The 22,393-nt window shown below is 39.9% G+C and overlaps 1 protein-coding gene across 5 annotated transcripts; it reads left to right on the top strand.

Annotated features, from left to right (window-relative positions):
- Positions 1-85: 85 nt before the first annotated feature.
- Positions 86-21,499, top strand: TBC1D7 (TBC1 domain family member 7). Of its 5 annotated transcripts, none has more exons than XM_087763539.1 (9): positions 86-167; positions 1,948-2,140; positions 2,603-2,723; positions 3,445-3,525; positions 7,198-7,385; positions 10,611-10,748; positions 12,464-12,609; positions 20,274-20,403; positions 21,231-21,499. In XM_087763539.1, the coding sequence occupies exons 3-9, from the start codon at positions 2,612-2,614 to the stop codon at positions 21,315-21,317; spliced, it is 882 nt and encodes a 293-aa protein (XP_087619665.1). In that variant the 5' UTR covers positions 86-167; positions 1,948-2,140; positions 2,603-2,611; the 3' UTR covers positions 21,318-21,499. The 5 variants fall into 5 exon arrangements, with proteins under 5 accessions (XP_087619665.1, XP_087619683.1, XP_087619659.1 ...); XM_087763557.1 differs by having other exon boundaries at positions 95-163; positions 2,603-2,718; XM_087763533.1 differs by having other exon boundaries at positions 95-163.
- Positions 21,500-22,393: the final 894 nt, after the last annotated feature.

The raw sequence follows: 22,393 nt of genomic DNA, 5'->3' as shown, positions 1-22,393 counted from the left end.
GCCCGGCCCGTTGCGCACGTGGCCCTACCGTTGGGCCAGGGCCGCCGCGCGCACCGCCCCCCTCGCCCCCGCCTCCCCCCCCGCTCCCGCGCAGCCGCCGGCGGGGCGGGACGAGGCCTGCGCATGCGCCCGAGCCGGCGCCGTGGGGCCGCGGCCTCCTGCCGTAGGTGCTGGGGGCGGCGGGGGGGTCCCGGGGCTGGCGGCGGGGGGTGGGGGTGGGTGTGTCTGTGTGTGTCTGTGTCTGTTTGTCTGTCATCGGCCCCGCTCTCATCCCCTTTCCCAGCCCCTCCCCAGGTCCTGGCGGTCGCCTTAGCTGCCGGGGGGCGGGTGAGACGGCCCCCCTGCCCCGCGCCTCTCCGCCCCCAGCCCATCCCGCCGCCCCCCCCGCGGGGGCTCCGGTGGGGACCCGCGGCCGCCCCCGCCCCGAGGGTGTGAGGGGTGCCCTGCCTCTGCCCCGCCTGGCCCGCGGGAGGGGGGTGGCCGTCAGCTTGCGGGGTGGTTGCCGGGCGGGGAACGATCCTGTGCCCAAACGTGTCCCTGTTTTCCTTTGGAGACGTAGCGGAGGGCGGGTGGTGCAGCCCCGAGGCCCGGAAGGGCGGCGGGGCCGTCGTAGGGGCCGGGCGGGGGTGAGGGAGGGCGGTCGGCGGCCGCGCCAGGCGTGGGGCTCGGCCTGGGCCCGGAGCTGGGGTCAGCCTGGGCAAGGGAGGGCCGCCGGGGCGGGGGCCGCGGCGTGCTGGCGTCGCGTCTGCCTCTTTACGAAGTGTTTGTATGTCACTGCTTCCGTTAAAATCACCTGGCGTGAAATTTAATAATACGATAAAAAGTGCTATTAAGGCCGAAAATGCATTAATCTTTGAAGACAGGATGAGTTAGTGGTACTCTTTTGTACAGAAGACTTCCAATAGCTGACTGGGGATTTATTTCCTCCCTGCCTTTTTCCAGTTTATTGACGATATGTGTAAAGATTGGAACGTCGGTTGTTTGCCTAACCTGAAATTATATATCCTAAATTTGGAGGGAGGGGGGAAACAGCGTTCCTCCTTTTTTCCACTGAGTAAATAAAATGTCCTGCTGGTATAGCGATAGTTTAAAATCGTTAAAATAACATTCCTTTCCTATAGATCATGCTGTTACTTTTCAAATTATATTTATTGTTTCTGTTCTGTGACTCTACTGTCAGCTTTCCGCAAGTGGTACGGGCTAAATGTTTTCTAAATAGCACATATTAAATTCAGATTTTAAAAATGTAAAGTATTTTAAATGTAGTTGAGTGTCTATAGCATCATAAGTCTGCTTTTAGACATGGCTGCAATGTAAGTAGTAAACACTAATCACTGGGCCCTTAAGTGCACACTACATGAACATCACAGTCATTTTCATAAGGATAGTGCACAACTGGAATGTTTTGCAAATAACAAATATTTTTTCTCTGGTTTGGAGATAGTATGTGACCTATCTCAGAAAGCATTAATTCAGTCCTTTGCTGGTTTAAGTTTTTCTGTCTGATCCTGGCCCTGATCCTACAAGGCACTAAAAATGGACTTAATTTGAAACGCAAATAGGCCTAGTGGGTATACAAATTTAAATATGTGCATTCTTTGCAAAATTGTGGCGTTTGTTTGTATCTGCAAATGCTTTGCTGCTGATGTGTACTTTGGTTCAGCAAGGAAAAGAAGAATTTAACTAGAAAAGCTTTTCAGTGCATCATTCGCCTGTCGCCCCTCACTCAAAACAAATTATTTTTCTCCAAGTTTTGCTGCTGTCGTTGGGCATAAAAGTTAAGATTGGTTTTAGTCCTTTGAGTTGCAAAACAGAACTTTCTCATATTTGCAAGCCTGCAGAGGAGAGAGGATTGATATTTAGAAGGTTGAACTGAGTTGATATGTCAGTTACACTTGTTATGAAACACAGAGTACTCACTGCAATTTACCGTTGTTTCCGGTATAGGGATGAGACATTTCATTCTTTTTAGTGCTGGAATAGCAAGCTCCAAGACTGTGGCTGTTACAGCACCTGATAACAATGTGAACATTTAATTCAAATCTGCAACTTAAGAACAAACCTAGCCTTATTCTTTCCTGTCACCCCTGTGCTACTGAGGCCAACGTTGGCTTGCCCTTGCTGCTGGTTACCTTCTCTGGTGAGTACGAAACCTGATGATTTTACTTATCTGGGTAACAGTTGTACTTGATTAGGGTTTCTGTAGCCAAAATTTTGTCAGACTCTTAACTGTATTTTTTTATATTGGTTTTGGAATACACGATATCACATAAAAGACTACGTGTCTCTCCAGCATTTTTTTTTTGAAACTTTTTGAAAAGTAGTATAATTTATTACGGGAGTAAAAAAAATCTTAAAAAATCCCTGTGTTTCATTTGGAAATTGGGTATCTTTAGACCTTGCTTAGATTCAATTGTTCCTATGATTGTCTATGTTAGCATATGATGAAAAAAATCTTGGAAGATTTTCATATTCTGTGGGGTTTATTAATACTGTAGAGACATAGGCAGTCAACTTTTATCAGTGTGCAAAAGTACTTGACCTTAACACAATAGGAGTGTATTCTTGTCAGTCTTAAGGGGAATTACTGTTTCTCCAAAAGGAATCAATCATGGCTGACGACTCTCAGAGAAACTTTCGCTCAGTGTATTATGAAAAAGTGGGGTTTCGTGGAGTTGAAGAAAAGAAGTCACTGGAAATTCTGTTAAAAGATGACCGGTTGGGCAAGTCGATTTCACTGTTTGCTCTCTTACTTTGGTGATTTGGGGCTGGGGAGGAAATAATAGAAAATGCTTAGCTGCTGTGCTTAGTACTCATTTAAGTTTAGCATCTTTTACCACTAGTCTCTCAGTTACTACTAGCAGTCCTTTGAGTTTCAAGAATCTGAAAATCTGATTTTTAAAACTATTAAAGATTTGTCTGCTTGCTTGTTTCTTTTTTTTTCTTCTCTTATTCTCTATGCCCAAGAAAAGAGAAGTTTTTTAATGAAAGCAATTTTAATCTGAAAATATATCGTCTCATGCTGTTAATTCCATCTAACCTCAAAACAGTGAAGATTTTGTTATTGCTGTTGGTCCCTGAGGGGTGCCACATCTCTAACAGAAAAGAAAGATAAATGTTGTCCCTTTAACAAAGCCCTTAAATGCTTTGACATAGCAACACGATTTACAAAATGTCTATAAAAATGGTACAGTTTCTTCCTGGTGAAGCCTAGGGTAGTTTTATTGTAAATCAAGCCAATGTATATATTTTTCAAAATTGTTGCAGTTTATAGGGTACATTCTATTCTCAATTGAAGCAGTGAAAGCATTTGTTGATAATCTATGATGAAAGTGGGGATTTCGATCTGCAGCTAAGGATTTGTCATACTTGCGTAGATCAGAGGCTCAAACCTATTTATATTTAAATTTACCTTATTTTTTTTTTCTCTTTATTTCTCTACAGATGTTGAGAAGCTTTGCACATTTAGTCAAAGGTTTCCTCTCCCATCCATGTATCGTATACTGGTGTGGAAAGTGCTTTTAGGTATGAAATATAACATCTGTGATCCTCTGTAGAAATGAGTATGTTGGAAGGTGTATTTTTTCTGTTGTTTTTTTTTTTTCTTTCTTTAGAGGGTTAATGATATGGATTATTCTGTACTACCCTGCCTACTGGTACGTATTTAGTCTATCTTTGTGTCCACCTAGGATGCACAATGGCAATTACAAAACAATATGCCATGTGTAGTTTTTGAGAACTTTTCCTGAAGTGTACCTAGAAGAGTGTATTTCTGTATTTAACTTTGTAACACTATCCAAGTAAATTTATAAAATGGATTTGAAAGGTGGATTATAGTAAGTCACTGATACCTGATAAGGTATTCAATTCTGTTCCTAAAATAACAGACAATTAAGTTGAAATAAAGCTGTGACTAAACTTTAAAAAAATCGGGAAGGTATGGATGTTTATTCTAAAGAGAAGCTTTGTGTTCTATAAAATCTATAAATCTGGCTTTAGATTGTGTTCACCATTGAAGAAGTTAGGGGGCCAGAGACAAATTATGGTATGCCCAGAAACCATAAAAAACCCCATAAATAGATTCTGTTTTCCTTAAAGTGTGTTAGTCAGATGACTGATTAAAAAATACTAATGACTTTGCAGTAACTGGGTTTATTAGATGCAAGGTCATGTCACTTGGAGACCAGAGAGGTTGTGGAAGGTCCAGGAGTTCTGACCCTCGCAAGGTATCTGAAGAGTTTCCCTTAGAGTTGCTGCATGTAGAGAAACACTGTGAGACTGAGTGTGAAGGTACATCGTCTGACTGAATCTCTGGAAGAGAAATGTGATTTACCATACTGTTGGTGGTAGAGCATTGTGCCACTTTTGCAAAGCCCGAGTGCGGCTCCCGTGCTCAGTCTTGTATTACCAGGGCTGTGCTGGCAGGACAGGTGCTGATATCCGAAACGTTGATTCATCAGGGAGAGACCAGCAGCATCAGCCTGCAGATCGGCTTCGAAGCTGCTGTCTTTTGCCGTCTGTGAACTGTCCTACTTCTTCTTTGTCCTTTGGCTCTCCAGAACGTGTGATACAGATCCCGTAGATATCTGTTACACGAAGATTTTGGCATGTGATTCAGAGTCGGGAAGATTAGTGACTCCTACCTCAGAATGAGTATTTTACAGAACAGTTTTTCTTTGTTTTAGGATGTTTATCTATCTTAGGCTGTACCATGATCTTGAACAGTGTTCAAGTAAATGTCTTCTGTTTTCTTTCTTTGTCTTCATGTTCCGCTACAGTGTCTGGAGTTTGAAATAATGTATGAGAAAGTTGTAGCTGCGTTTTAAACAATCTTTTAATGTTTTTTTCTTCTCCTCCCCCCCCCCCCCCCCCCAGTTTTCTACAGTTTACAAATTGTGGCTTTATATTCCTGATTATTTGGATTTGTCAGCCTTTTTTTGGGGAGAGGTAGTAAATGAACAGTGCACAGAAGGTGCAAGATGTAATTATAAAACTTGAAGTTCTTGGCATTTATCATTGAACTAACAGAGTAATCCCACTTGATAAAAGCCTCTGCTGTTAGAGTACTAATTTTAGGATGAAAAAGATTCTTGTACCCTGGGCCCTAGTGAAGTAGTCAGCATCTTTTAAAATATTAGTAGTAGGAAATACAGTGTAGGAGGTTTGGACAAGTGACTCAATACAAGATCCTTCAGCCAAAATTATAATAGCAAAATACAGCGTCTTGGCAAACTTGTAACTCACTGCAGAGCCAGTGGTCTATCTTTGACTGTTTTAGATAAGATGATTGGTGAATCATATGATAACACAAACCACCTTCTGAGTTAACTGTATGGAAAATTATATTGATTCTTGAAAGGATTTTGTATTTTAAACCCAGAGTGATTTATTTCAAGTACGCATACTATCATTCTGTACATTCTTTGGGTGAACAGAGGTACAAGGACTTTTCTTGTGCTGCATCTCAGTGTTAACACTTGTTAGAAAAGCTGGTATTCAGAAGGGCAATGCAAAATATCTCTCCCTAAGTGACTGGAACAACAGCCCAGTCCATTTCTGGTGGGAGGTGTTACATCTCCTCTAAATAATGTTAATAGTTTAACAAAAGGGATTCTGTCCTGTTAGCAGAATTATCTCAGGCACATACCAAGGCTGGATGCTGTCCCAGGTATGTCAGCAATGTCTCTGTTAATTTCCTGTTCAAGTATGACTTGTGACGGCTTCTAGACATCCCTGTGTTGTTCAAGCTTTTCTGTCTGCCTAAGGTAGTCCTCTGTATTTGAGGAAAGCAGTTGGCAGTATGTACATACAAAATCATGATGTTGACTCTGTTTTTGCATAACGTGAAAAATGTCTTGCTCTGTCCCAGCTTTTGAAATGCAGACAGGTTTGCAGTTGGAAAATAAAGATAATTTTCTGTCTGATGTGCTTGTTACTAAAACTCAGACATTTCGTGGTTTAACACTTGGCAGAAATATTTTTTTCTTTAAGTGAGAGATAAAAGCAGCAGGTAGCCTGTTTCAGAACTGATTTTTGAAGAATACTTTATTCTCATGGGTTTCTACAACAGGAAAAATTCTGCTCCACTAGTGATATGGAAGTGGCATTTTTTTGCTTTGGTGTATGCAAGATCTTATTTCTGTTGAAGCCTGTGACAGTTTTGTTGTGAACATCAGTGCATGGCAAGATTGAGTCTTGAGTGCAGGGAAGGATCGAGTGAAATGTTGAGCATCTCTTCTGGAGATTGTAAACAGTTTAATTTTCTCTACCTCTCTACTTAATACTTTTTTTCCCTTTTTTAGTTTTCCTCCTAGGAAACTAGAAAAAATATTTGTGTTGTGCTAAAAAAGTAAAAAACATTACTTTGCAAAGTGTTTGGTGGTATTCTTAAGTTTTAATCTGTAACTGATTCAACATATGTGATTAATTTTGCTTCTGAATGTTGTTTTAGATAGGATTACTCTATGACACAGTGAGTAAAGAATTTTCCAGCAGAGATCTAACAGTAAAACAGTACAGTATCTTTGCATTAGTTAATTGCACGTATATATTATCTGGTCATCTCAGCCAAAGTATAGAATTTGAGAACATAACAGCTAATGCATGTAAAAATCATTCTGCATCCACTTTGTGCCCAGCTTCCATTTATTTTGAAAACAAATACACCGCTGGTACTGTATTAAAAACTGCAGGTAGGTATAAACAAGTAACAAGTAAGATTCACAATTTAAAAATAAAGCAGAGTTGTTGGAGAGGGAGAATAAACCAATTAAATTATTTTTCATCTATCCCAACAATGACATTTCTTATCAGCACACTGATGTGGTATACAAAAGATTTAGTGTTCATTTGCTAAAAACCTTGTAGAAGAATACATAGAGAAACAATAGTCCAAGGGTAGATTTTGCCTATGCTCAGTAAACATATAAATCTGTTTTTATAAATATAATGCTAAAATGCTTTGTTGGTCCATTGACTTCCAGTTTAGTAGCATTTTCTCCCTCTATTCTTTGACCAAGTTTATAAACAAACTGCAGTGCCAGGTCCTACATTTCTGTAGGCTGGAGTTGTAGTAGAAATTGAATTTAGGCAGATCTCTTGGAAAGGGAGTTTGAGTGCTCTGTTTTTTTCTTTTTACAGTTGCTTATCTTTTTTTTTTTTTCTGTTTTGTTTTTTTATTTTTTAAATTTTTTTTAGGAATTATTCCACCTCACCATGAATCTCATGCTTTGGTGATGAAGTACCGGAAGGAGCAGTACTGGGATATACACCATGCTCTTCGTGTAATTCGTTTTATTAATGATTCTACCCCACAGGTAGATGTTTTCCTCCGCATACATCAACTGGAATCAGGAAAATTGCCTCGAAACTTGGCTTTTCCATTGGTCAGTTGTCATTTTAACAGTCTTTTAAATACGGTATTTTATTTAACTTTAAACCTGTGAGAAACTGAACTGCAAGTAGCCCCACAAATGCATGTGGATAGACAAAGTAAGGTGAATGGAAAACAGAGAAGTACTAGTATAAAAGAAGAGATTTTAGTCAAAGTGCTTTTCTCTTTTTCTTCCCCTAAGTACTTATGTAAGATTTTATGGCTTAAAATCTCTTTTGTGTATTTTGCCTGCTAGGCTTCAAGCCTTTCGTACTTTGGTACAGTTCAGTTTCTTTATAGCACTGAAATGAAAATGACATAATCTTATCAGACCTCATACGTTCTTAAATGTCCTGGAACAAGGATAAATCAGAGCCAGTACAAGCAGCGATTTATTGCAGGTTACATCATATATTTAAATTATTTGTTTTTAAATCTAGACTTTAATGTACTGACCTCCTTTTTTCTGTTAGTCTGAACTGATGCAGGCTTCTGTCAGGTAATGCATGTACTCACATAAGGGTAAACAAATCTATGTTCTGATAATAAGTCTATAGTGTGATGATAAAAACAATGTGTGGATCTTACGTATAAGCCTCTATGAAAGAGGAGGTGATGAAAGGAGCCATGGGACTTTCTGAAGTGGATTTTATCCTGTATTTAATGTTAATTCATCCATGTTCACCCTAGCCCAGCTTACTTTGTTATTTTTCATCTGTAATAAACAAAAATTGACATAAGAACTTAAAAAAAGTTAAAAATTTAAACAAAAAAGGTTAAACAAAGTTAACCTGGAAAATTCAGTAATATTTTGGACTGGAGGATTATATACAGCATTCTCTTGTCGGAAGAGGGAGAGTGTTTTCGTGCCCTTACCATTGCCTAGGAGCGTGGGCATCCTACCCTGCAAGTTTCCTACAGAGAATTTTCCTTGATCTTGGCACGTGACCCAGTGGGCTGAAAATTCATCCCTTCTAGAGCAGTATCGCTTTCTGAGCAAGTGTTTTGTCAGCGCATCCCAGAGCACTGGCTGCTCTCAGTACTGTGGTGGGGTTTCATAGAGATGGTGTTTAGCAGATCCACAGTTATTAGTCCTGTATCTTATGTTTGTTTTGCTGCAGAAAGCATTTGTTCTCTTTATGCCAGCCTGTTTTCAGTGCAGTAACTGTCCCCTTAAACTTAGAAGAGGTTACTGCTTGATAGTAACACAGATGTTTCATTGTGGAGGCAGAGGGAGTATAAAAATGATGCTGGATTGGTCTAAATATTTTGAAATGTTTGAGTCACAAATCACAGAAGTCTGCTGAATATGTTTTGTGCATCTGGAGGCAGAGTTTAAGTAGGGATATGTGTGTATTGCAGCAGTGTATGTAGCAGAGGCATATCCCAGTAGTATTTAGACTATCCATGCGTTTTGCATGAGTTGTAATCTGTGCAAAAGCCTGTGATACTATAGGTTACTGCTACTGATGGTTACAGCAGGTCAGGCTGTGGATACATATCTGGCTTGTTACCCTGCCTCCTAATGTAGTCAGTACTGTGTAAGGAAGACTGTAAAAAACAGGGCAAATATAGAGCCTTTCCTTGTGCATCTTCCCAGTTTAGACACTTCCTGAGCTAGCTGTTGGCATGAGGTCTAGCTGGTTTAGAGTTAGTTCGCCTCCATTTGCCCTGTGTGCAGTCATAGCGTGAACTGTATCAGCATGCTGATACTTCTGTTAGGAAAGTATAAGCTCAGGAGAAAAGATGATGGCGTGCCCATCACATGCTTCTGGTCGTGTATTGTGGGTGTTTGTTCTGGTTTCAGCTGGGATAGAGTTAATTTTCTTCTTAGTAGCTGGTCTAGTGCTGTGTTTTGGATTTAGGATGAGAATAATGTTGATAACACACTGATGTTTTAGTTGTTGCTAAGTAGTGCTTACACCAGTCAAGGACTTTTCAGCTTCCCATGCTCTGCGTGGCGCACAAGAAGCTGGGAGGGGGCACAGCCAGGGGGGCTGACCCAGACTGGCCACAGGGCTATTCCACACCGTATGACATCATGCTCAGTATATAACTGGGGCGAGTTGGCCGGGGGGGAAGGGATTGCTGCTCGGGAACAGGCTGGGCATCAGTCAGGGGGTGGTGAGCAATTGTGTCGTGTATCACTTGCTTTGTACATTATTATTGTATTTTATTATTATTACTACTACTACTACTACTACTACTACTATCATTCTATTTTATTTTACTTCAATTATTAAACTGATCTTATCTCAACCCAGGAGTTGTCTGACTTTCACCCTTCCAATTCTCTCCCCCACCCCACTGGGGGGGAGTGAGTGAGCGGCTGTGTGGTTCATAGTTGCTGGCTGGGGTTAAACCACAACAGTGTTGTGGTTTAACCAACTGCCCTCCCTGGCCAACTCCCCCCAGTTTATATACTGAGCGTGATGTCATACGGTCTGGAATAGCCCTTTGGCCAGTCCGGGTCAGCCCCCCTGGCTGTGCCCCCTCCCAGCTTCTGGTGCACCTGGCAGAGCATGGGAAGCTGAAAAGTCCTTGACTGGTGTAAGCACTCCTTGGCAACAACTAAAACATCAGTGTGTTGTCAACAGTATTCTCATCCTAAATCCAAGCCACAGCACTATACCAGCTACTAGGAAGAAAATTAACTATCCCAGCTGAAACCAGGACAGTGGGGAATAAGATACTCGTCACCTGGAAAAGGTAGCTGTTTGTTGTCTAGGAAGATGTTTATCTCAAACCAAATGATTTTCTGTATGTTGAAGGTAGGCCTACAGCGCATGGCTGCATTATTTTTTTCAGTAACTGTAACATCCATGACAAAGGTGTTTGAGGGGCCTGTTTGGCCCTTAGCAAGGAATAGGATGAAAAATTCTGCTGCTATGCAGTATAAAAATGTGGGGCATAGAAGCAGGATTATCGCTGCCTTGTTAGGATGTAATAGTATCACATCTGAGAACATTTGAGAACTTTGAATCAGAGTTGTTCCAAACTTCTGTTCTATGTTTTGGTTTTAAAAGCAAGACAAGTCTTATTTGTCCTGCTTTAATAGCTATCTGTCACCATAACGCAGCTGCTGCCTGGTGTTTTATTTATGAATGTCAGAACAGCTCTTTGCGTATGCTGATTCCAGTTCGTTTTCCCAAATAGCAGGGAAGAAGAATATAAGAGTAATTTAAATCAGATAGTCCAATACTTCTGTGTAGTTCACTTTTTTGGCTTTGTTTTCCAGGAACCTGAAGATGAAGTGTTTCTTGCTATTGCTAAAGCAATGGAGGAAATGGTGGAGGATCCTATAGAATGCTATTGGCTTGTCAGTTGCTTTGTGAATCAGCTGAACAGCAAGCACAAAGATTCATTACAGCAACTGGTAAGGAAAAAATGCCTTTTTTAGTGTTTTTTTTTTCGTGAGAAGAGCCCGTCATGGAAAGCATTAGTATATGGAGACAACTGGAGCATCACAGATGACACCCTTGGACTCTGTTCCACCAACTGTTTTGAGAAAACGGGAGGAGTGCTTTTTGCCTTGTGCTTGTGCTGTCCTGTAGGACACTTTGTCTAACATAACATTATAAATAGTTTTTGTTTGCTACATGGTAGTTTTCAGATACCTCTTATTTTCTTTTTAGGTTAGCTAAAGCTTACATTGTATCTAGTTGAATTATATTTCTCACAAATTGGTCACTTAAGAGTTTTCTTTATTTTAAACAATGAAAAATGTCACAAAGTTAAGAACGTCTTAATGTATGTCTGCTACTTTTTAGGCTGCATCTCTGGCATCCATATGCTGCTTATTGGATGATAGACAAAGCACAGTTGTTTTGCTTTATAAATGGAGCAGGGTACTATGTCTTCAGAAAAACAGTATGTTGCAAATTAAGTTATAAAAAGTGGAATAGAGTCTTTTGGCACTGATCATTTAAATGCTCTCATAGAATATTAATTTTGAATTTCTGTCTTACTGGTTTATAAAATTAAAATTTGATTGTAAACAAAATGCATACTTAAAAAAAATTGCGAAAGCTTTTGTAATTCTTCAAATAGTCTTAACAGATAAGAAACTTCTAGTTAACAATATCCACTGAGATAAAAGTATCAGAGTACTGGGTGCACTAGCAATCACTGAATGAAAATTCGTTGCAGAAAATTATGCATGTCCTTTGTTTGTTGTTCTTTTGGAACTAAGAAATGCTTTTTAAACCTGCCTCCTGTTGCTGGAGGTGATACATTCAACTATACCAATTTCTGTAATTCCTTTCAAAGGACAGAGGAGCATTTTTAAAGAAAGTATGTGCTCTCACTACATAGAGAGTGCCAAGTGTCTCCCTCCCTAAGTTTTTGTTGTAACGCGAACGTTGTACCAAGACTCTGGATGTTAGAATATGGACAAAGGAAGTGTTTTCTCCCTTTGATAGCTGAAGTCATTAGCTGTTTACCTAATTATGACAAAAAGCATGAAGGTACTCCTGAATTTATGAAAATGTATATTGTATTACATTAGAATTTAAACAAAATGAGAATTACCCACATTTTTATGTGGATAACTATCCACATGTTTTTGCTTCTAAATATTTTGGATTTTTAAACAAGAAATCAATGTCCAGCTTTTAATATGTTGCACAGGGATTTAGTCTCAGAATTGATTTTCTGGGTTTTGCTGCATTGTGTGTAGATTTTTTTTTTTTTGACGTGTGCTAAGGTGATTAGGTTTGAGGTGAATGAAACTCAATTTTACTTGTGAAGGTAGCAGTAATTAGTGCACGTTTAATCTTTGCATTGCTGTAAGCTCTCAAACACCTCCTTGCATTAGGGAATACTGCATATTTTGCAAGTTTGGCTAGTGGTCAGCAATTAAAGCAAGCTGAGGTTGGTTGTTTAGTTAAGTACTTAATTAGCTAATTGCAAAAATCAGCAACACTTGTATTTTGGAACATGATGTTTTTAGTTAAAACAACACAAGTACATTATTTTAACATGTTGTTTTATGCTGAATGAATTTTTAAGACATTTCTTGTCTTACAGTGTGCATTAACTATGGAGGTACTCTGATGTGAGTTATCTAAAATTTTCCAATTCCTTTCTCAGCCAAAAATTCTGGAGCAGTATTTGAACATTGAAGATAACAGACTTCTGATGCATCTGAAAGCATGTGCTGCAATGAGCAAACTCCCTTATGATCTTTGGTTTAAAAAGTGTTTTGCAGGCTGTTTACCTGAGTCCAGTTTACAAAGGCGAGTTCTCTTTTTTTTCTTTTTGTTTGTGATTACATAGTAATTTTAGCTTTTTGTCATCACTAGCAGGCAAAGAGCTTTCCTTACTTTATCTGTAGATTATGGAGTCAGCTTTATTGTTGACTTAGAAATGATAAAATTGGATTTGATTCCACTTGTTACTGACGCAGGATAATAGCTGTGTGATCATTTCTCGCATTGAAATTAAAAAAGAATGGAGTTAAATACAGTGGCTGATTCTGTTAGACATTTAATGCCTCCTAGTATCTGAAACTCCAAATCCCCTCTTAGCGATAGATAGCTGAATGGTAGTCAGTTTTCAGGCTTTTTAACAAAAATCCTTGCTTAGGGAAGTGATTATAATACTGTATTATCATTAGATGGAAGAGATTTTGGGAATGTGTGCTGGTTTTGGCTGGGATAGAGTGAATTTTCTTCATAGCAGCTAGTATGGGGCTCTGTTTTGGGTTTGTGCTGGCAACAGTGTTGATAACACAGGGGTGTTTTAGTTACTGCTGAGCAGTGCTTACACAGAGTCAAGGCCTTTTCTGCTTCTCACCCCACCCCACCAGCGAGTGGGCTGGGGGTGCACAAGAAGCTGGGAGGGGACACAGTGGGAACAGCTGACCCCAGCTGACCAAAGGGCTATCCCACACCATATGACATCATGTTCAGCATATAAAGCTGGGGTGGAGGCTGGTGGGGGGCCCGCTGCTCGGGGACTTGCTGGGCATCAGTCAGTTGGTGGTAAGCAATTGTTTTCATTTGCATCACTTCTTTTTCTTGGGTTTTATTTTCCTCTCTCTTTGTTATTTTTTTCCCTCTTTTCCTTACATTTTTTAAAAATTAATATTATTTCTTTTTAATTATTAAACTTTTTATCTCAACTCATAAGTTTTTCTCACTTTTACACTTCCAGTTCTTCCCCCGTCCCACTGTGGGGCGGGGAGTGAGTGGCTGTGTGGTGCTTAGTTGCTAGCTGGGGTTAAACCGTGACAGAAACTTTGAGAAGTAACAAAGTTCAAGGAAAGTTTTACTCCAGCACCTCCAGGACTTGCGTGGCTAGTACAGGAACCTAGTGTGGACAGAGAGAGCTTTGTAAAATGCCCTGTAGAAAATGCTTTATGGTGGTAAAGCTGGGCATAATCTGAATAGTGAATGCAGTCTTGCTTGTTTATCTGAGACTTCACGTTTCAGAAGGAAAGTGGGAAAGAGCTGTTTTTAAAAATGTTTTGTTTGCCCTTATGAAAATAAGGGGGTTTTAAGGAACAAGTTATAAGATTAGAAGTCATGCTCTCTAGTCTTGTCGTACCATGCTCTTTGAGGTTCTGTATGTTTTACTGTTGGCAAAGAATATGAGAGAGAAATATTTTTGAACCGAAACTGAAGGATTTGGCAGTAGACCTTTAGATCTTATGCTGTGTGCAGCATGGTAATTGTTACATGGCAAGTTCTTTTCATCAAATATGTATAAGGCTCCAAAATAGTCATCTCTGTGTAGTGGTTGTGCATGATGTGGTGGTTAAAAGCTTTGACTACTTTTATGGCTACAATTATGTAAGCATGCATAAAATGCTTGTTACGTCCTTAAAAGCAATTGAACACCTATGGTTTGCCTGCATCTCTGTTTCACATTTGCATTTGTACCTTACTTTCAGCAGATAATGATTGACCTTGGTTCATTGTGCTTTCTTTGTATGAAACGTAGCGCCTTAAAACTTGAGCTACTGTCAGTAGAAGTGACTGCTCTCCCTGGGACTTGCCAGTCTCTTCAGGCCTTTTTTCTGTAGGTTTCTGTGATCTGAAATAGCCTTTGCAAACTACTGCATTAGGAACCTCTTCACATGTCTTCTGGGGGGTATTTTTATTTAGCGCATATGATGTAATTTTGCTACTAGGTCTTATGGCTGAGAGCTAGAACTCAAAGAGGAATTTGTATCAGAGCAGTTTTGCTATTGGAAGATTCATTTTTTTTTAAATCCTGTGAATTGAACAGTTTAGGGATCTGTGTCATCTTGATAGTGGAAAAGAAAAAAATCTAGATGAAGAATTTTGATTTCATATTTCATCTTGTCAGAATCTTTAGTTTCAAACTTCTACCGGTTTGAATCAGTTCATTTATATAAAGTTTTTTGTCTAGTTAGTGTACTCTTTAGCATTCTCATATACTGTTTTACCTTACTGAAAGAGAATATTTTGATGAGCTGAAATTTTTTAAATACTTCTTTTTCATGGAAAAGGTCAAAATATTGGCTTTTTGTATCACTCTGGAGTAAAAACAAATTTCAGTGTTGGTTCTTCTGATGGCACAGCAATCCCTTTTCCCAACAGTTCTTGTGGGAACATGCTAAAAGCGTACTTTCTCTTGTCAGTTTACGTTTCTGAATTATTCAGTTGTAATCATAACGGCCTCATTTTCTAAGGCAATAACATACTTCATGGGTAGCATGTGACAGATGAACTTAATTAATGCTTGGAGATTCAGTTTGGATTAGAATCTAGAAGCCCGAACGCTTATCTGAAATGTATCCAAATGGCAGTGTTGGAACTGCTGAGAATTGAAAACAGATCTCCAATTCTCCTGTGAGTTTTACTTACTTTTCTGTCAAGTGAGAGCTGATCTGAGCTCAGTCTTTTATGATTTACTTTAACTTACGATTTAGTACTGTATTTCTTAGAGAGGTTGCTTGCTCTTTATAAATTATAGTCGTCTCTGCCAGGCAGCTAAATCTAAATTTAATGGTTTTCTTTTTTTCCTCTAAGATGTACAAGATTTGTATATGCTATACAAAAATTTTATCCAATAATGGTGAGATGAAGTTGCATAATACCAGCTATACTCCTGACAGGCATTGTCATTCAGTATAAATACTGTTTTATAGCACATGCCAGTAATACCATAGGTAAAATTTTTGCATCAGTTTCATTTAAATGGGCTTGGAAAATGTATATAGACAGGTTTCATGTAGAAACTTTTCCTTTGAGCTTATGCAGTGTCTTTGCTTGCCCTAATACACTTAACATATTATGCGACAAGCTTCTTAACAAACTTCTTAAAGGTGCCACACTGGTAAAAGAGGAGCAGACTGGCCGTTTTGAAGGCACTGTATCCTTAGGGCTCTGTATCCCACCTGGAATATAGGCAGGGTGCTTCCTGGAATACGAACCAGCCTGTAGCACAGGCTTGAGAGGGATAGAAGGACTTACTTGTCTCTGAAATGGGGAAAAAACTGGATCACACCTTTTTTTTTTTTTTTATACTCACCGTTGCCCTGTTTGCTCGAATTCTGCAACAGCGTATCTGGTCATCTGTTCAGCAAGCCCCATGCATGGAGAGCTTTCAAATGGTGCTGTGTGGGCCTTCAGCCGGAGAGCCCTGCTGTTAAAGCTCGGTGTCCCCGTTTGTGGCTTCAGCTCTACAGGCAAAATGGCACTGGGGCTGCCAGTTTATTCCAGCACTGTCACACCAGATGATCCAGCTACAACAGAAGTAGTGCAGCTTTGCAGATATAATTGTGAGTAAGCCAGGCATTTTTTATGGCCTAATGTTGCCAGTCACGTATCATGCCCCTGACTAACATTGTTTGTATTCTGCACTGAAGACTTGGCATTAGCAGGACCGTAATAGCTGATGGGGTGGTGTTAGGTTATTAGCCTTTGGTAACTTGTTTGTGGCAAAGTATTTGGTAGTTCTCCTGAAATCTTATGACTGCCTTTCAAACTGGCACTACCTTACGTGTTAATGTATTGCTTCTGTAGTTTTACATCTGTGATCTCCATGTCCTGCATAAATTAAATCTAGTGGTAAGAATATGAATCATTTGTTAGTAGACACAACAGAAATCTGAAAAATGCCTTAAATTTACTATGGAGTGGGAGAGCATAAGAAAGTGCATGTGGGCTACTACTGCAGAGAAACTTAAGTCTGTTTGCCTTTGTCTAAATAATTGGGCTGCTTCCCAGCTCTGGAGACAGACGGGCACAAGAGCACGACATAATGTCAGGATGAGACTTGTGCAAGCCTCATCACGTCCCCCCATGCCCAGTTACCATTGGAAGGACACCCAGAAGTGCAGGCCAAGGAGCAAGCGCTGGTTCTCCTAAACATTTCTGGCTTGGATGAGGGCGGGACCAGAACTAGGGGGAAAAGCTGTGAGATTAATGATAATATTTCAGAAAAAGGGAGAGCAGCAATGCCGTGATGCTTTTTGTGTACTACTGCACTGTAGTGGTTGAGGAACCTCAGAAACTGCCTGGAGAATGCCGTGCCTTCACACACATGCACGCACACAGTAAGTCGTATCGTGTCTGCAGGAAAAGCTCAGTGAAAAGTAAATGGCTTCATTTGCATAATCCTTGGCATGCTCTTTACCTTCATAGCTTCCTTTTTATTTTTCCTTGTGGTTGTTACTACTGTTTCGCTGTTCAAGAAATACCTACAAGAGTGCTCCTGTGGTTAATTGAATATATAATTGTTATATTTCATGGAGGATGATAGTCACAAAAACCATAATGAATTTAGTATATACTTTCTTTTTCAGCACTCCTGAGTAGGGCTATAGGCACAGATGCCTCAGATTTCTGTTATAATTTTCCCATCTCTAGGAGTATCAAAACACAGGTAAAAAGTTTCAATCTCTGTCAGTATATACTTGATCTTAAGTGTTTGCTGTTATTTAAAAAGCGGGAGTAGAATAGGTATGTTATCATCCATAGAGATACAATGTATAAAGGCTACTATATTAGAATAGAATCATCAAAATACATGTTTCCTTGAAATTGCTGTGGGTTTTTTCCATTCTAAGAAAACACTTTTCTGACACAGTTTATGTTGCTATTCCTGGCTCTATTGGTATAGACAAGGTGCTGACCGCTGGTCTGTTATCACAGTGTCAGGCAGTCATTGCCCTGTCGCTGTTGCTGGTGGAGTTGCATTGAGAGTAACAATAGTTGGAAACGTTAAGGGGAAAAATACTGCAGCAGGCACAGCTGGCTCGTGCTGATGTCTCATCCACTTTGCTACGCACCCTCTTCCAAAATTTGTTAGACACTGGTGATGTAGATACTGCATCTGTTTTGCCATCGTTAAAACATTTGTTCTGGAATCAGACTAAATAATGCAGGAAAACATTAGAGTGTTTTCTGAGCGTGAAATGTAACCTACTGTAATGTAATTACGGAGACAAGTCAGGAGACTTGGAAGCAAAATAATGAAAGAAGGCTGGGTATTTTATATTTGGATTAGTAAGTTTGTATTCGAACTAACATGACCTTCATTATGAACTTTAAAAATCCTTTCCTCTTTTTGAGGTCGGCTGCTCTCTGTATTGTCATTCACAATTACAGTTCTGATGCCTGTGGAACACATGGGGAGCTGTTCTGGAGTTCTAAAGAGATACATTTTCCTTCAGAAATGTATTAGAAGTAAACAGGGATGACCTGTACAGTGTGGAACAAGAATGTGGTCTCAGTTTTCTCATAGCCTTGGTTAAATCTTCTAGACCTGACTTCAACATCAGTGTGATACTTAGAGTGATCACTTGTCCTGGGATGCTTGAACCACAAAGGAAGCAGTAAGATTTTCCTCTTGGATTATTGATTGTTCCTGCCCATATGGGAATTATATTTTTTTTAATCATAGCGAGACAGGGAATTAGAACTCAATGGCAAAGGGGAAAGAAATTGGCAGTGCCTTTTTTCCCCATCTGTCCACGTGGGTTTTTTGTTTGTTTCCTTCTTTTTAAAGAATAGTCCTGAGGATTTTACATATTTTTTTCCTCATTTCTTCATTATAAGTTACATTCAAGTCTAAATTTTTTTGAACAGAGAGGTTGTGAAAATAGTGTCAAAAGAATTAGGCGAATAGAAGGTTAAGTAACTGACAAAGAATTGACTTGAGTCACAGTGCGAAAAGTAAGCACTGTGTAACAGCGGCAACCATTCCACATTAGGAGTTATAAAAGCTTTTCACAAAGAATCACAAACTGGTTGAGGTTGGCAGGGACCTCTGAAGGTCATCTGGTGCAACCTCCTGCTCATGCAGGGCCAACTAGAGCCGGTTGCCCAGGACCATCTCCACACGGCTTTTGAATGTCTCCAAGGAGGGAGACTCCACCGCCTCTCTGGGCAACCTGTGCGTGCCAGTGCTTGGTCACCCTCACGGTGACAAAGTGTTTCCTGATGTTCAGAGAGAACCGCCTGTGTTTCAGTTTTGCCTGTTGCCTCTGGTCCTGTCACTGGGCACCACTGAAAAGAGCCTGGCTCCATCCTTTTTGCACTCTTCCTTGAAGTATTTATATGCATTGATGAGATTCTCCCCTGAGGCTTCTCTTCTCCAGGCTGAACAGCCTCGGCTCTCTCAGCCTGTCCTCATAGGAGAGATGCTTCAGTCCCTTAATCATCTTCATGGCTCTTTGTCGGACTCTCACGTCGTAACTCCTTGTTTAAAGGTGTGATACTGACTCTTCAGTTCAGCTGTCAAAGTTTGTGTTATGCCTGTGTTGTGTTCTCTGGGCACTCCAGGGTGAAGGGCAAGTTCTTCTGAGAGAGAAGGTCATAAAAATTAGGTTGTCTTTGGAAGAAGCACACCCATAGATCCAAGTTTATAGGTGGGCTGCAGGTGGTGTTTTCCAGTTAGTGTTACTGTATTCAGAGATTGTGGAGGATAGTATGTGATCTTTGTCCCCCATGATTTTATTTGAAAGGAGAAACACTTTTAACAAGTGCCCAGAAGGAGCAAGAACAGTAATCCTCGAAAAGTCTTTCTGACACAGCTCTTCAAATTCAAGAACTAAAAATAATGCAAGCCCATAAAAGCTGCCATCTGACAGATGGTTTCACACTGGTTTTGGATAATCTTTCATCCCGAGTCTGTTGAGTTGGGCCTGAGATAGAGCTGCTGGCTGAAGGATGATTTAAAATTGTTGCAGGCTGTTTTAATAGTGTGGATCTCTTAATATTCATCAAAGTTCTGTTGCTAAAGTACTTGCAGCCTTCGGAGGCCTGCGCTTCAGGTTTTGTTAAAACCATGAGGTCCAGGTACAGTTTCATACAAGCGATAGGAGTGCTTAGGTAATTCTGCGAGGGTCCGTGCACAGTGGGATGGATTGAAAGACTTAATAGTTGTTCCTTACGTCTAATTTAAACATCATGGATTATATCCTGCTGATATATCATATTTGTATCTCATACAGCAATCACCTGGAATATTTAGCTTCTTGAGATGTTGTAGTTCGCTATTACATCCTTTTGAATTTCCGGCTACTTAACTGTTTGAAGAGCGTCTTTTTTAGCCGTGCTAATAAAGTTTGTTTCCTTTTTTGCACTAGGAAAAATTCTCACCTTTACCATATACTGTAGAATAGTTGTCACGGTTCAGGCTATTAAAACAAGATTTGCTTTTTGTATTTGAGCTTGTAGACAGTTCCATTTCTAAACAAGATCACAACATATCAATATATTATTGCTTGCCATCACTCTGCTCTGTACAGATTTAGGAGTTGATAAAATGTCTCTAATTTACCCTGACCCGAATAATACAATACATTGCTGTAACTCAGAAGAATAATCTGGAAAAAGGGGATTGTACAAAGACTGTTCTAGCAGATAAATAAGCGGATAAGCACTACAATAATGTTTAGTGATTCCTTTTTATTTTTTTGTAGAGTTTGGGACAAAGTTATTAGCGGGTCCTGCAAGATTCTTGTTTTTGTTGCTGTGGAGATATTATTAACCTTTAAAATGAAGATAATAGCACTGAATACTGCAGAAAAGATCACACAGTTTTTGGAAAATGTAAGTACTCTATTGTGCTTTGCAGTACCTTTTATGGTTTATAAAAGTGTGTTTCAACTTTGAAGTCATTTGCCTGTTGCCAACATACGGTAAGATGCTATTGCATTACTTTCTGAGAATAGTGTAGTAGTACCAAGGTAAAGAGAGAATGTGCTGGGATGAGAATAATAGTTTTTTCTATCGGGAGGTAAGGCTTTCATGGAATTAAATGATTTTTAGACTTTGGGGAATGTTATCTATGTTTGTACAGATTTGACAATATTCCTCGTGACGCTAAAGGGTTTTTCTGTGAAAGTAAGCGCAGATGAGGTTAGGTTAATTTTTCTGGAAGCTTCTTACAGGGTTGGTTTCTGGCACCTTTTTTGCTCTTTGCCTGAGTGTGAATCTATAGACTCAAGGTATGTTTTCTGTTGATGTAAGGTTGGGGTCATGAACCTGACCCTGAACTTTTCTTCTGTGAATAGTAACACACATCACAGCAGGGTTGTAGGATCCCAACGTAACCTAGGTTAGATTAGATATGTTTGTGGTCACGGATGGCCAGTATGAGTTCTGCCTCGTGTCAGGTTAGGGATGTGTGAGGCGTGAGATGCTGGGTGGTCATCTTACCGTTCTCTAAATAAAATCCTTCGTCTAAAACCTGGAGGTATTATGGTGCGTGTAGGACTGAGGGATGGTGGGATGGCAGGGCAGAGAGACGGGATTCTAGTTTCGTTTTCTTTTTTATAAAGAGAGAAAACCTGAACTGGAAATTTAAAATCTTTATTTTAAACGCAACAGTCCAAATAAAGTACTCTGACAAGGCATCTTGCCCTGATCTTTTGTAGATTCCTCAAGATAACACTGATGCTATTGTCAGCAAAGCCGTTGATCTGTGGCGCACACACTGTGGGACTCCAGCACACTCAGTCTGAGAACTTTCTCCGCTTATGACAGCTTGGGAAAAAAAAAGACATTTGAAAAGACGTTTTACCGCTCTTCTGCCATCCTAGTGTCATGTTCTTCATTACCTCCTCTATGTAAAGTTGCTGTTAAAGCAGCTAATAGCATAGTGATCAATATGTAAATATTTTTCAATAAATACAGATGGAATGACGATACCTGGTGGCGGTGTGATCGTGTCCAGAGTGTTTCTTGGCCAGCCAGCTACAGTATTCTGATTGCGCAGTGTGCTCGCTGGCTTTTGGGGAAGTAAATCTAACTCTTGAAGCAAGGTAAACAGACTTACTTGTAATTTAAAAATGTTTTTGTATGCCAGCTTATACTTGATATAACTAGTGACTGCTTGGAGGTGTTTTTAAGGTGAATTTACTAAATGTTAGTCTGCTGGAACTCTTTGGTGAACAAGCACGCCTTTGCTAGAAATGTAGATGTGCTCTATTAATACTGTGATTTTTCAGGTAAATGTTCTGAGAGAGGCATCACAAGTGTGAGGCAGAGGACATCGCAATGACCAGGGGTGACGTGCTTCTCTGAAGTGTCTTAAAATACTTCCTTTTTATCTGTCAGCCAGCCCTCTATGGCTGTACCTCCTTCTCTCTTCTTCATGGAAGATGCTCTAGAAAGGTGGATCTGTCCTATCCTAAAGTGTAACTTTGGGCAGGTACGGAGAAGATCAGTGGGACGAGTCCATATAATTCAGAATTACAGGCCAGTAATAAACAATGCCTCTGTTGAATGCTTGTCTCAAACTTGTTGTGATTTGATTCTTGTTTTATTTAGATTTCAAGACAAATTTAATACAGAAATGCAATTCATGATGTAAGTAAAAGTAGAGTGATTAGCCATAGATAGAGATTTGCTGGAGAACTAATCTTTTTCTTGTGAAAGTATAAAATTCTGTTTCCACATCTTGCATGGATGAGGGAATTGTATATAAAAATGTGTTGCTTAGCTGTTATTTAACCGAAATCGATGTTTGGTATGCCAAGTGCCAGTTATGCTCTTTACACTTGAAAGAGTGTGTTCAGCTTGCACTCAGCCTAGTGCA

This window comes from Nipponia nippon, unplaced genomic scaffold (genome assembly GCF_047370975.1).
Source record: "Nipponia nippon isolate SJK-2023a ecotype South Korea unplaced genomic scaffold, ASM4737097v1 scaffold_1, whole genome shotgun sequence".
Taxonomy (NCBI): domain Eukaryota; kingdom Metazoa; phylum Chordata; class Aves; order Pelecaniformes; family Threskiornithidae; genus Nipponia; species Nipponia nippon.
This window is presented reverse-complemented; position numbering and strand designations above follow the sequence as displayed.

What these genes read in the sequence shown, in the direction of transcription:
- TBC1D7 (XM_087763539.1), top strand. Translation starts at nt 2,612, where the DNA reads ATGGCTGACGACTCTCAGAGAAACTTTCGCTCAGTGTATTATGAAAAA. An exon ending in GAAACTTGGCTTTTCCATTG is followed by an intron (nt 7,386 to 10,610) that starts GTCAGTTGTCAT and finishes TTTGTTTTCCAG; the next exon opens with GAACCTGAAGATGAAGTGTT. An exon ending in TCACACAGTTTTTGGAAAAT is followed by an intron (nt 20,404 to 21,230) that starts GTAAGTACTCTA and finishes GATCTTTTGTAG; the next exon opens with ATTCCTCAAGATAACACTGA.